This window comes from Bos indicus, chromosome 29 (genome assembly GCF_029378745.1).
Source record: "Bos indicus isolate NIAB-ARS_2022 breed Sahiwal x Tharparkar chromosome 29, NIAB-ARS_B.indTharparkar_mat_pri_1.0, whole genome shotgun sequence".
Lineage (NCBI taxonomy): Eukaryota > Metazoa > Chordata > Mammalia > Artiodactyla > Bovidae > Bos > Bos indicus.
The window spans coordinates 26921250-26934188 of NC_091788.1; the positions used below are offsets into that span (position 1 = coordinate 26921250).

Sequence of the window (12939 nt, forward strand, 5' to 3'; positions counted from 1 at the left end):
GCTCTGATTGCTGTGGCCAAAACTTGAATAGTAGTGGTGAGAGTGGGCACCCTTGTCTTGTTCCTGACTTTAGGGGAAATACTTTATATTATTCACCATTGAGGATAATGTTTGCTGAGTGTTTGTCATATATAGCTTTTATTATGTTGAGATATGTTCCTTCTATTCCTGCTTTCTGGAGGGTTTTTTTTAAAATCATAAATGGATGTTGAATTTTGTCAAAGGCCTTTTCTGCATCTATTGAGGTAATCATATGGTTTTTATTTTTCAATTTGTTAATGTGGTGTATTACATTGATTGATTTGGGGATATTGAAGAATCCTTGCATCCCTGGAATAAAGCCCACTTGGTCATGATGTATGATCTTTTTAATGTGTTGTTGGATTCTGTTTGCTAGAACTTTGTTAATGATTTTTGCATCTATGTTCATCAGTGATATTGGCCTGTAGTTTTCTTTTTTTTGTGGCACTTTTGTCAGGTTTTGGTATTTAGGGTGATAGTGGCCTCATAGAATGAGTTTGAAAGTTTACCTTCCTCTGAAATTTTCTAGAAGAGTTTGAGTAGGATAGGTGTTAGGTCTTCTCTAAATTTTTGGTAAAATTCAGCTGTGGAGCCATCTGGTCCTGGGGTTTTGTTTGTTTGAAGATTTCTGATTACAGTTTCAAATACAGGCTTACCTCAAGAAACAAGAAAAAAGTCAAATAAATAACTTAACTCTACTCTAAAGCACCTTGAAAAGGAAAAAATTGTGAACCCCAGGGTTAGTTGAAGGAAAGAAATCTTAAAAATTAGGACAGAAATAAATGCAAAAGAAACAAAAGAGAACATAGCAATAATCAACAAAACCAAAAACTGGTTCTTTGAGAAGATAAATAACATAGACAAACCATTAGCCAGACTCATCAAGAAACAAAAGGAGAAAAATCAAATCAACAAAATTAGAAATGAAAATGGAGAGATCACAACAGACAACACAGAAATACAAAGGATCACAAGAGACTATTACAGCAACTATATGCAAATAAAACAGACAACTTGGAAGAAATGGACAAATTTTTAGAAAAGTACAACTTTCCAAAATTGAACCAGGAAGAAATAGAAAATCTTTTTATTTTATTTTATTTTTAAACTTTACAATATTGTATTAGTTTTGCCAAATATTGAAATGAATCCGCCACAGGTATACCTGTGTTCCCCATCCTGAACCCTCCTCCCTCCTCCCTCCTCCCTCCCCATACCCTCCCTCTGGGTCGTCCCAGTGCACCAGCACCAAGCATCCAGTATCGTGCATCGAACTTGGACTGGCGACTCATTTCATACATGATATTATACATGTTTCAATGCTATTCTCCCAAATCTCCCCACCCTCTCCCTCTCCCACAGAGTCCATAAGACTGATCTATACATCAATGTCTCTTTTGCTGTCTTGTACACAGGGTTATTGTTACCATCTTTCTAAATTCCATATATATGCATTAGTATACTGTATTGGTGTTTTTCTTTCTGGCTTACTTCACTCTGTATAATAGGTTCCAGTTTCATCCATCTCATTAGAACTGATTCTAATGTATTCTTTTTAATGGCTGAGTAATACTCCATTGTGTATATGTACCACAGCTTTCTTATCTATTCATCTGCTGATGGGCATCTAGGTTGCTTCCATGTGCTGGTTATTATAAACAGTGCTGCGATGAACATTGGGGTACACGTGTCTCTTTCCCTTCTGGTTTCCTCAGTGTGTATGCCCAGCAGTGGGATTGCTGGATCATAAGGCAGTTCTATTTCCAGTTTTTTAAGGAATCTCCACACTGTTCTCCATAGTGGCTGTACTAGTTTGCATTCCCACCAACAGTGTAAGAGGGTTCCCTTTTCTCCACACCCTCTCCAGCATTTATTGCTTGTAGACTTTTGGATTGCAGCCATTCTGACTGGCGTGAAATGGTACCTCATAGTGGTTTTGATTTGCATTTCTCTGATAATGAGTGATGTTGAGCATCTTTTCATGTGTTTGTTAGCCATCTGTATGTCTTCTTTGGAGAAATGTCTATTTAGTTCTTTGGCCCATTTTTTGATTGGGTCATTTATTTTTCTGGAATTGAGCTGTAGGAGTTGCTTGTATATTTTTGAGATTAGTTGTTTGTCGGTTGCTTCATTTGCTATTATTTTCTCCCATTCTGAAGGCTGTCTTTTCACCTTGCTAATAATTTCCTTTGTTGCGCAGAAGCTTTTAAGTTTAATTAGGTCCCATTTGTTTATTTTTGCTTTTATTTCCAATATTCTGGGAGGTGGGTCATAGAGGATCCTGCTGTGGTTTATGTCGGAGAGTGTTTTGCCTATGTTCTCCTCTAGGAGTTTTATAGTTTCTGGTCTTACGTTGAGATCTTTAATCCATTTTGAGTTTATTTTTGTGTAGGGTGTTAGAAAGTGTTCTAGTTTCATTCTTTTACAAGTGGTTGACCAGTTTTCCCAGCACCACTTGTTAAAGAGATTGTCTTTAATCCATTGTATATTCTTGCCTCCTTTGTCAAAGATAAGGTGTCCATATGTGTGTGGATTTATCTCTGGGCTTTCTATTTTGTTCCATTGATCAATATTTCTGTCTTTGAACCAGTACCATACTGTCTTGATGACTGTGGCTTTGTAATAGAGCCTGAATTCAGGTAGGTTGATTCCTCCAGTTCCATTCTTCTTTCTCAAGATAGCTTTGGCTATTCGAGGTTTTTTGTATTTCCATACAAATTGTGAAATTATTTGTTCTAGCTCTGTGAAGAATACCGTTGGTAGCTTAATAGGGATTGCATTGAATCTATAAATTACTTTGGGTAGTACACTCATTTTCACTATATTGATTCTTCCAATCCATGAACATGGTATATTTCTCCATCTATTAGTGTCCTCTTTGATTTCTTTCACCAGTGTTTTATAGTTTTCTATATATAGGTCTTTAGTTTCTTTAGGTAGATATATTCCTAAGTATTTTATTCTTTCCGTTGCAATGGTGAATGGAATTGTTTCCTTAATTTCTCTTTCAGTTTTCTCATTATTAGTGTATAGGAATGTAAGGGATTTCTGTGTGTTGATTTTATATCCTGCAACTTTACTATAATCATTGATTAGTTCTAATAATTTTCTGGTGGAGTCTTTAGGGTTTTCTATGTAGAGGATCCTGTCATCTGCAAACAGTGAGAGTTTTACTTCTTCTTTTCCAATTTGGATTCCTTTTATTTCTTTTTCTGCTCTGATTGCTGTGGCCAAAACTTCCAAAACTATGTTGAATAGTAATGGTGAAAGTGGGCACCCTTGTCTTGTTCCTGACTTTAGAGGAAATGCTTTCAATTTTTCACCATTGAGGATAATGTTTGCTGAGGGTTTGTCATATATAGCTTTTATTATGTTGAGGTATGTTCCTTCTATTCCTGCTTTCTGGAGACTTCTTATCATAAATGGATGTTGAATTTTGTCAAAGGCTTTCTCTGCATCTATTGAGATAATCATATGGTTTTTATTTTTCAATTTGTTAATGTGGTGTATAACATTGACTGATTTGTGGATATTGAAGAATCCTTGCATCCCTGGGATAAAGCCCACTTGGTCATGATGTATGATCTTTTTAATGTGTTGTTGGATTCTGATTGCTAGAATTTTGTTAAGGATTTTTGCATCTATGTTCATCAGTGATATTGGCCTGTAGTTTTCTTTTTTTGTGGGATCTTTGTCAGGTTTTGGTATTAGGGTGATGGTGGCCTCATAGATTGAGTTTGGAAGTTTACCTTCCTCTGAAATTTTCTGGAAGAGTTTGAGCAGGATAGGTGTTAGGTCATCTCTAAGTTTTTGGTAGAATTCAGCTGTGAAGCCGTCTGGACCTGGGCTTTTGTTTGCTGGAAGATTTTTGATTACAGCTTCAATTTCCATGCTTGTGATGGGTCTGTTAAGATTTTCTATTTCTTCCTGGTCCAGTTTTGGAAAGTTGTACTTTTCTAAGAGTTTGTCCATTTCTTCCACGTTGTCCATTTTATTGGCATATAATTGTTGATAGTAGTCTCTTATGATCCTTTGTATTTCTGTGTTGTCTGTGGTGATCTCTCCATTTTCATTTCTAATTTTATTGATTTGATTTTTCTCCCTTTGTTTCTTGATGAGTCTGGCTAATGGTTTGTCAATCTTATTTATCCTTTCAAAGAACCAGCTTTTGGCTTTGTTGATTTTTGCTATGGTCTCTTTTGTTTCTTTTGCATTAATTTCAGCCCTAAGAAATAGAAAATCTTAACAGATTCATCACCAGCATGGAAATTGAAACTGTAATCAGAAATATTTACACTATTTTTAAGAGTTTATGAAGTCTTTGTACTTTCAGTTTCAAGGCTGGTTCAACCCTGGGCCAGCCTCACTGAATTATGTTTAAACTACCTTATTTGCTGAAGACTTTCTTTGCTATGTTAATGATCTCAGTATGGGACTTTTGAGTAACATGGGAATTCATTAAAAAGTTAAAACAGTGAAAAATGCCAACTGTATTTATTTTCACCTAACAATGATTTTTTTTTGTCGCAAAATCACTGCATTTTAATAACAATTCAGGTTAAATAACTGAAATGGATTTACTAATGAATTAGGATATAAGCAGAGTTACAAGAATTGGTCTCCAACCTTCATTCAGCTGTCTTTTACTTGTATTTATCTTTGGTTTTTCTGATTTAACACTTCAGTTAAAATAGCATTATATAAAATTAATTTTCATTTTGCATATAAATTAACTTTTTCAAAAGTATAAATATAGGCCATTGGAAATGACAAATCAATTAGAGGGTGATCAAAAATTTACAGATAAAGTTTCTCTCAAATATTGGTCAATATGAATTTATAAAATTTTATGTAACCATGATTTAAGTAGAAACAAACATAACCATTATAATAAGGATTTTCCAGATATTTTGCTGCTTTTCACTAATCTTTCATTTCCTGGGGCTTGTAAATTCTTCTGGTTTCAAGTGATGAAATACAGAGTTTAGAAGTTACTATTGGCTTTAAGAAAACATCCTGTTCTTTACTTTTACATCCTTGCATTATTAGCACTAGCGATTTAACATTGGTGGAGTGGGTAGCCATTCCCTTTTCCAGGGAATCTTCCCAATAAAGGGATTGAATCTGTGTCTACTGCATTGCAGGGAGATTCTTTACCATCTGAGCCACCAGAGAAGCCCTGGTAAGTAGAATAATGGCACCTAAAGGTAATTCTTGTTCAATCTTCAGAATCTATGAGTACACTTGTCCCTTGGTATTTGAAGGGGGTCGGGTCCAGGACCCTTGTATAAAATAGCATAGTTGTTTTTATTGTCATCTGACTCTTTTGTGACCCCCATTGACTGTAGCCCACCAGGCTCTCTGTTCATGGGGTTTCTCAGTCAAGAATACTGGAGTGGGTTGCCATTTTCTTCTCCAGGGGATCTCCCCCCCCCCCGCCCCCCGAGGAATCGAACCTGTGTCTCTTTTGTCTCCTGCGTTGGCAGGCAGATTCTCTACTGCTGAGCCTACAGGGAAGCCACCATATATAAAATGGCTTGCTGCTGCTGCTGCTAAGTCGCTTCAGTCACGTCTGACTCTGTGCAACCCCATAGACAGCAGCCCACCAGGCTCCCCCATCCCTGGGATTCTCCAGGCAAGAACACTGGAGTGGGTTGCCATTTCCTTCTCCAATGTTTGCCTAAAAAACCTGTGCACATTCTCCTGAAGCTTTACATCATGTCTAAATTACCTATAAAAGCTAATAATGTAAATGGTATTTAAATAGTTGCCAGCACGTGGTAAGTTTAAATTTTGCTTTTTGGTAGTTTCTGGAATTTAATTATTTTTAGAATACTTTTGATTGATGGTGGGTTGAATCAGTAAGTATGGAACCCATGGATGTGGAGGGTCACTTGTATGCTACTTTAGTTGCAAAATGGATTTTACAGAAGTAACTCAGGATGTAGACTTTGTGTTGGTGACATTATTGTGGATTATTTGCCTGGACTCAGTCCAGGGAAATGAGTCCTTAAAAAGGAAGAACCTTTTCCAGCTGAGTCAGAGAGGAGATGGAAAAGGAAGGAGCAGAGATCTGACACATCAGAGAAAGGCTTGCCCCTCCCCTGTTGTTAGCTTTAAGGTGAAGGGAGAGGGGGTCATGAGTCAAGGACTGCAGTACCTTCTAGAAACTAGGACTGGTCCTTGGCTGATAGCTGGCAGCAGCAGCATACTAGGACCTTGGTCCTAAATTTCAAGAACAACCCAAAATAAGAAGGAAATGGATTTTCCTCTAGGGCCTCTAAATAGGAATGCAGTCTGCAGATGTTAGTTTGGTGAGACCTGTATTGGACTTCTGAGCTACAGAACTCTAAGATAGTCAATTTGTACTTTTTTAGGTGCTAATTTTGTTATGGCATCAATAGGACACAAATGTAGTAGATCTCAAGACCCCATCTTAATTAATGTCTGAGTATGAATACAGAGCAGAAAATTATGTGAATGCTTCATTCCTGATGATTCTGTTCTACTTTTGTGGGACTGAACCCAGACTCTCGGCAGTGAAAGTGCAGATTCCTAACCACTGGACCACCAGGAAATGTCCCCTTCTACCTTCCTGTGATCTGTAAACATTTGTCCACTGCTCTACCTTTTGACAGACAATATTCTTTCTTTTTGGATATTGTTCTTTTATAATATGCTGAATCCATTTTGAAGACAGTACTTTCTCTTCCTGATCTTGCATGACAGATTCTCTGCCAATTCTTAAGGTTTTCATCTTTGTTTGTCTAGCTGGAAGATTCATGACCACGCTGGTAATGACTTAATTTTGATCTCTGAGATGCCTATTGTCTTCTCCCTTTTCCTAAACTCTCTCTTTTTTTAAATTTATTTTTTTATCTTTTTGGCCATCCCATGCAGGATGCAGGATCTTAGTTCCCTGACCAGGGATTGAACCCTTGTCCCCTGCTTTGGGAGCACAGAGTTTTAACCACTGGATTGCTCAGAAAGTCTCTTAGGCTCTCTTTTTAGATGCTTGTCCCCATTGTACCTGTATATATGCATATAATTATATATATATTTTAAAAACTAGTGATGTAGTTGGGGAAAGACACTTAATCTCAGTGAACCTCAGTTTTCTCCTCTGTAAAATGGAGATAAAAACATCAGCTTCTTAGGAATTCCCTGGCAGTCCAGTAGTTAGGACTCCATGCTTTCACTGTCAAGAGTTCAATCCCTGGTTGTGGAACCAAGAGCCCTCAAGCTGAGGTGGTGCATGGAAAAAAAAAAAAAAAAAAAAAGAAAGAAAGAAAAGAAAAGAAAAATCTGCTTTCAAGGTTAAGAGGGTTAAATGTACATGCTTAATTACATGTACAAACACAAGTTTATGTTACTCTTCTTCCCTGTTTTTGTATTATTATTATTTACAGTATTTGGCTGTTAGGGATGCTTCCCATTATCTTGTAAATTCTTAAAACACTCAGAAGATTCACTTTTAGTTACATGTAGTTACATGACTTAGACTATCTCTGTTAACCCTACTTTAACTAAAAAAAAGAAAAAGGAAAAGCACAAACCATATTCCCCATTCCACAGATGAGAAACTAAGATCAGAGAGGTTACTTGTTACCTGATAAAAAAGTGATAGAGTCAGGCTTAAAATTAAGGTTTTCTGACTCTAGTTCAATATTTTTCTTTAATTCATTCAGTTCTGTGTGTGAGACGGCCCAATTAAGGTTCAGACCATATTATTTTCTTGATGTCTGACTTGTCTGCTCTGGACCTTGACTATAATACTTTGCATCAGATGAGGCACGAAACTTTTTCATTTCTTCTTACATATTTTTGATTTTATGGTCTTCAAGCATGCCTTACTCCATATTGTGTCCAAGAGTTGGAAAAGCCATTCTTAGCAAGCAACCTTTCAAGGTTTCCTGTGCAATAAGGACACAATTTTGTTGACTGCATCTCTCAAAACTTCCTTTACCTTTTCATTCCTTAGACTATAAATGAAGGGGTTCAAGAGAGGGGTCACCATTATGGTGAGGACAGCAGTCACTTTATCAAATTGCAGGGAATGACTCTGGCTGGGTCTCACATACATGAAGATGTTGCTCCCATAGGCAATAGAAACGACAGTGATGTGAGAAGCACAGGTGGAAAAGGCTTTCTGACGCCCTTGGGCCGAGGGGATGCTCAGGATGGTAGAGATGATGTAGGTGTAGGACACGGTGGTGATGAGCAGTGAGGTCAGGAGGATGAGAGAAGACAAGAGGAAGCTCATCATCTCAAGGAAATGAGTGTCTATGCAGGCCACCTGCAGCAGAGGGGCGATGTCACAGAAGAAGTGATTAATCTCCGTATGGCAGAAGGGCAGCCTGGACAGCAGAATGACTGGGCAGAGCACGGACAGGAAGGCCCCCACCCAGCAGCCCAGAACCAGCAGGAGACACGCCCTGCTGTTCATGATGATGGTGTAGCGCAGGGGCTTACAGATGGCCACATAGCGGTCAAAGGACATCACCACCAGCAGGATGAACTCCACGGTCCCCAGGAAGAAGAAGAAGTATGTTTGGCTGATGCAGCCTGCAAGAGATATGGTCTTCCTGTCGTTGAGGAGAAAGGATAACAGTTTTGGGGTAACTGAGCTAGTGAATAAAATGTCCAAAAATGACAAATTACTGAGGAAGAAGTACATTGGGGTTTGGAGGCGATTATCAGCCCATATTAGGGAAATGATGACTCCATTTCCAGTTAGAGTGAGCATGTAAGTAAACAAGAGGACCACGAAGAGGAAAATCTGAAGCTTCTGGAGAGCAGGGAAGGCGGTCAGGATAAATTCGGTCACCGTGGTCTGATTCTGCACATCCATTGAGTGCAGAGCAAGGTGGGCAGCATGCCTCTGAAAAAAAAATAACTGAATATAAAGATGAGAGTCAGAATAAATAGGTTTTAAACTCCCAATAGCATCGAAAAGATGCAGTAGAAAGAGCTCTGAATGGAGAGTAAAGAGTTATTTGTTTCCATCCTGTCTCTGACCCTAGTAAATGTAGGATCTTGGATAAATGACACTCGTTCTCCAAACAGTCTTCCCATATTTAAAATTTTTGGTTGATGGAAACTATCTTCATAGTTCCCTAAAGCTTGGTGACTTTTTTATTCTTTTTTATACAATGCTTATTTTCTACTTTCCTCTTTCTGACCTACTGTTTTCCAAGCTAAGTTCTGAGCATAAGAGGAGAAACCTACTTGAGAATCCAGTCAATCAATTTGGAAAATGGAGAAAACGGAAAGTTAATAAAGCCGAGTTAGCTTCCTTGAGGATTTTTTTCAACTTTTCAGGTATTGCTTAAATCAAAGAGCAGAGAAATGAAAATTGTACAGTCAAATGAGAGGAAATATATCTTTGTTTCTATTGATACTTACATTTGTTATTGGTATTATGTGTTGAGTTAATATAATATCAGGTTGGGCACATATTATTTTAATTTAGTAGTAATTGAATTCTCCATAAAGTTCTGCGGTATTTATTTATTTAATTTTTTTGGCCTTGCTTCGAGCCTTGCAATATCTTAGTTCCTCAACCAGGGACTGAACCTGGCAGTGAGAGCACTGGGTCCTAACCACTGGACTGCCAGGGAATTCCCTATGGTTTTTATTTTTAAAAATTTGCTATAATCATATATGTTTTAAAATATCTACACTGTTATGGAACTAATAATATATGTATCATATGTATGTATAATATACAAGGTCAATAATATATGTATCATAATTTGTGAAACCAATTTTATATATTTTGAAAAACATCTTTGGGCAAATGGTCCATGTTCTTCTCTTTTGTTCTTTGCAATGTTATGTCTATGGCTACGTGGAGAATAGACTTTACCCTCCCATTCTCCAAATGATTCTAAACAGGTTTCTGCAAATAAGACTTCCATACCATATATTCTTTTCAGCCACTGGATGATCACATTATTAATAGTAGTTCAAAAATGGCCACAGAGAGCCTTCCCTGATGGTCCAGTGGTCTGGGAACTAAGATCCCACATGGCTTCACATTGCAGCCAAAAAATAAAAAATAAATATAAAGGCTGCAGATAGTGTTTGAAGCATTCAGCTTAATCTCTGGATACTGCTCAAATTTGCTGAATATCTATTGCATGCCTATAGAATGCAGTCAACCCACTGTCCTTTGTTGTAATATTTTGTGAATAATCTTTTAGTTTCAAGTTAAAAGAAGAAAATTATGAACCCTGAGCTGGGTTCTTTCTAAGCTTAGAGCCCACCTGGTTCCTCTTTAAAGGAAAGCATTTTCCTCAGGCTCTAGTTGGGATACATAACTCCTAGCCGCTGTCTTTGCTTTAAAGACATGCTTTTCTGAGCAAATTTCCATCTGAAAATTTGGCTGTGACTTTTTCTGCCCCTTCATTTGCTTCTTCATTTCTGTTCAATACTTATTTATTGTACAAATCAAACAATCTGTATTATTTTAATAGTAAGAGTTTAGTACTCATCTTCCCTGTTTTAAATTAGGAAACATTGGTTTTGTAGAATTATTTGACATTTCTGAGTAAGTAAATTCCTTTACAAAATGCATAATAGCTTCCATCCATTTAAGAGTAAAAAAAATAAAATTACTACACATTTAAAAAAAAGAAATAAAGTGCACAATAAATGTAAAAAAATAAAAGAGTAAATTTTGAACATAATTGGATCTGAACAACTTGACTTGTAGGAGAGCTCTTTTTATGTTCTTTTTAATCCTTGGCCCTACATCTATAAATGAGTATTGATCACCTACATATTCCTTTCCAGTCTAAATACATCTTTTACTTCCAGTGAGGGTCAGCATCCTTTCTACTCAAGCGACTATTCTTTGGGCACAAACAGCACTCATATTTTATTAAATAAATAGATCAGAATTGATGCACTCCCCCCCATGCAAAAGGTTGCAGCTGCTCAGCAAAGGTAAACTCAGGAGCCTGCATTTCATGTATCAAATACAGATTGTATTATAACTGTACCCTCCTGGTGAATGTCATCTTTTCTTTTGCTGATAATGTGGCATCCATGTAGTTCTATTAATAAATAACTGATTGCTAAAATGTTAAAGCTAGGCATGAGAAAGGAACCCAAACACCAAGGTGACTAATTGATCTTTCAGGGTTTAGAGACAGGGTCTCAGGAAGGAAAAAATCTAGTATGAAAGAGAACAGTGTACAATTGCAAGATGCATTATTACATTTCTCTCATAATCTTCCAAATTGTTTCAAGGAAATTTGTTTCATTTTCATGTTATCAAAGTTCTCTGAAGAGTCTCACCAACTGAAATAAGGTCTTGATACCAGTAGGAACTCTTTCCATCACAAATATTCTAATATTCACTCCTCCCCTACTGCTCCTGCACCCAGATAATAAATCTCTCAGCTGTTTACTACTGCAGGAAAGTCATAATTGTATCGGTGAAAAAGTCTTAATGTTATTGAGGTTTGTGTGTGTGTGTGTGTGTATATTAGTTGCTCACTTGAGTCTGACTCTTTGCGACCCCACGGACTGTAGCCCGCCAGGCTTCTCTGTCCATGGGATTCAGGCAAGTTTACTGGAGTGGATTGCCGTTCCCTTCTCTAGAGGATCTTTCTGACCCAGGGATCAAACCCTGGGCTCCTTCATTGCAGGTAGATTCTTTACCATTTGAGCTATAGGGAAGTTGTTCATATTGAGGTTTAGTCTAATAATAACATAGAACACACTTTATAGAGAAGTAGAAACATTTTAACCTTCCCTTTCTTTAGCCCTCCACACCTTCATCACTGAGCAGGAGACTGACAGGTATCTTAACAGAATACAGTAGGTGTTCACGAATCTACATCTCATCTATTCTATTTATTCTTCCATTTATCTAGTAAACCTCCTCTATAATATCCTCTATTTTTCTTCTAGCCTATATAGTCTTTGATGGCCCTGATAGGAACCTAATTTCACTCTGATATTGTAAAATTTGAATAATTTGATATCTTCAAAGTATTATGCCATTTTTTAACAATAAAAATATGGGATGTTTGAACTCAGAGTTGCTCTTTGCCATGGTTGTCACAGGATCATATACTTTTGGGAAAAAATGAGATTGGGAACTTTCTATTTGGCCTTATTTAGGTAAAATACACTTCTCTGAGAAAAATTAAAAATGCTCTCCTCTGTAGAGTCTCTCAAATTCATGATAGTAAACCGCCCCCCCCAAGTTTGTGTTAGCCTTTTCTATTACAAATGGTCTGTATTAGATCTCAGGGTCCCATCATGTCCAGCACGAAAGGTTCTGGACCTTGACAACCTGTGTATTACAATTTAATTATAACCTTGACAAACGTAGGCTTTCTTTTTCTGGTCATTTTCCTCACTACCATTTTTTCTGTGGATCCTGAAAATTTGCATAAAATTGCACATTTCAAGAATTTGGCCATAGGAAAAAGATGGGGAGTATAGCAGGTCTTGGAATCAGAGAACTTGTGTTGTATTTCTTGTTTGGCCATTTAGAAGGTCAAGATCTTTAATAAGACTCTAAAGCAGCCTGGGTCTTGTCTTCCTCATCTCTAAAATGAGGATGGCTGTCATGTCAGATTGATGGTCCTAACCTTGATGTTCAATATGTCTTTAAGAACATAGGGCTGAGGAAGGATGAAGAGAGAAGGACTAAGATGTGGAGATGGGTATATCTGAGATGCTATCAGGAAAATGTGAAAAAGTTCAATTGTAATTGAGGTACATTAAACACATGAATTTACATAGTTATAGTAAAGGTATTACATTTGACTTTGCCATCACTAATTTTTTTGGCAGGGCAGTAATTGGACTTTAACTTACAAAATACACATGCAAACCCATGTATTAAGACTCAGACTGTGTAAAATATAAATATAGATACATGCAAAATAAAATGTA

The 12939-nt window shown here is 37.1% G+C and overlaps 1 protein-coding gene across 1 annotated transcript; it reads right to left on the minus strand.

Annotated features, from left to right (window-relative positions):
- Window positions 1–7924: 7924 nt before the first annotated feature.
- On the minus strand, window positions 7925–8872 carry LOC109554018 (olfactory receptor 6M1-like). Its single transcript, XM_019954328.2, has one exon. The coding sequence runs from the start codon at window positions 8870–8872 to the stop codon at window positions 7925–7927; it is 948 nt and encodes a 315-aa protein (XP_019809887.2).
- Window positions 8873–12939: the final 4067 nt, after the last annotated feature.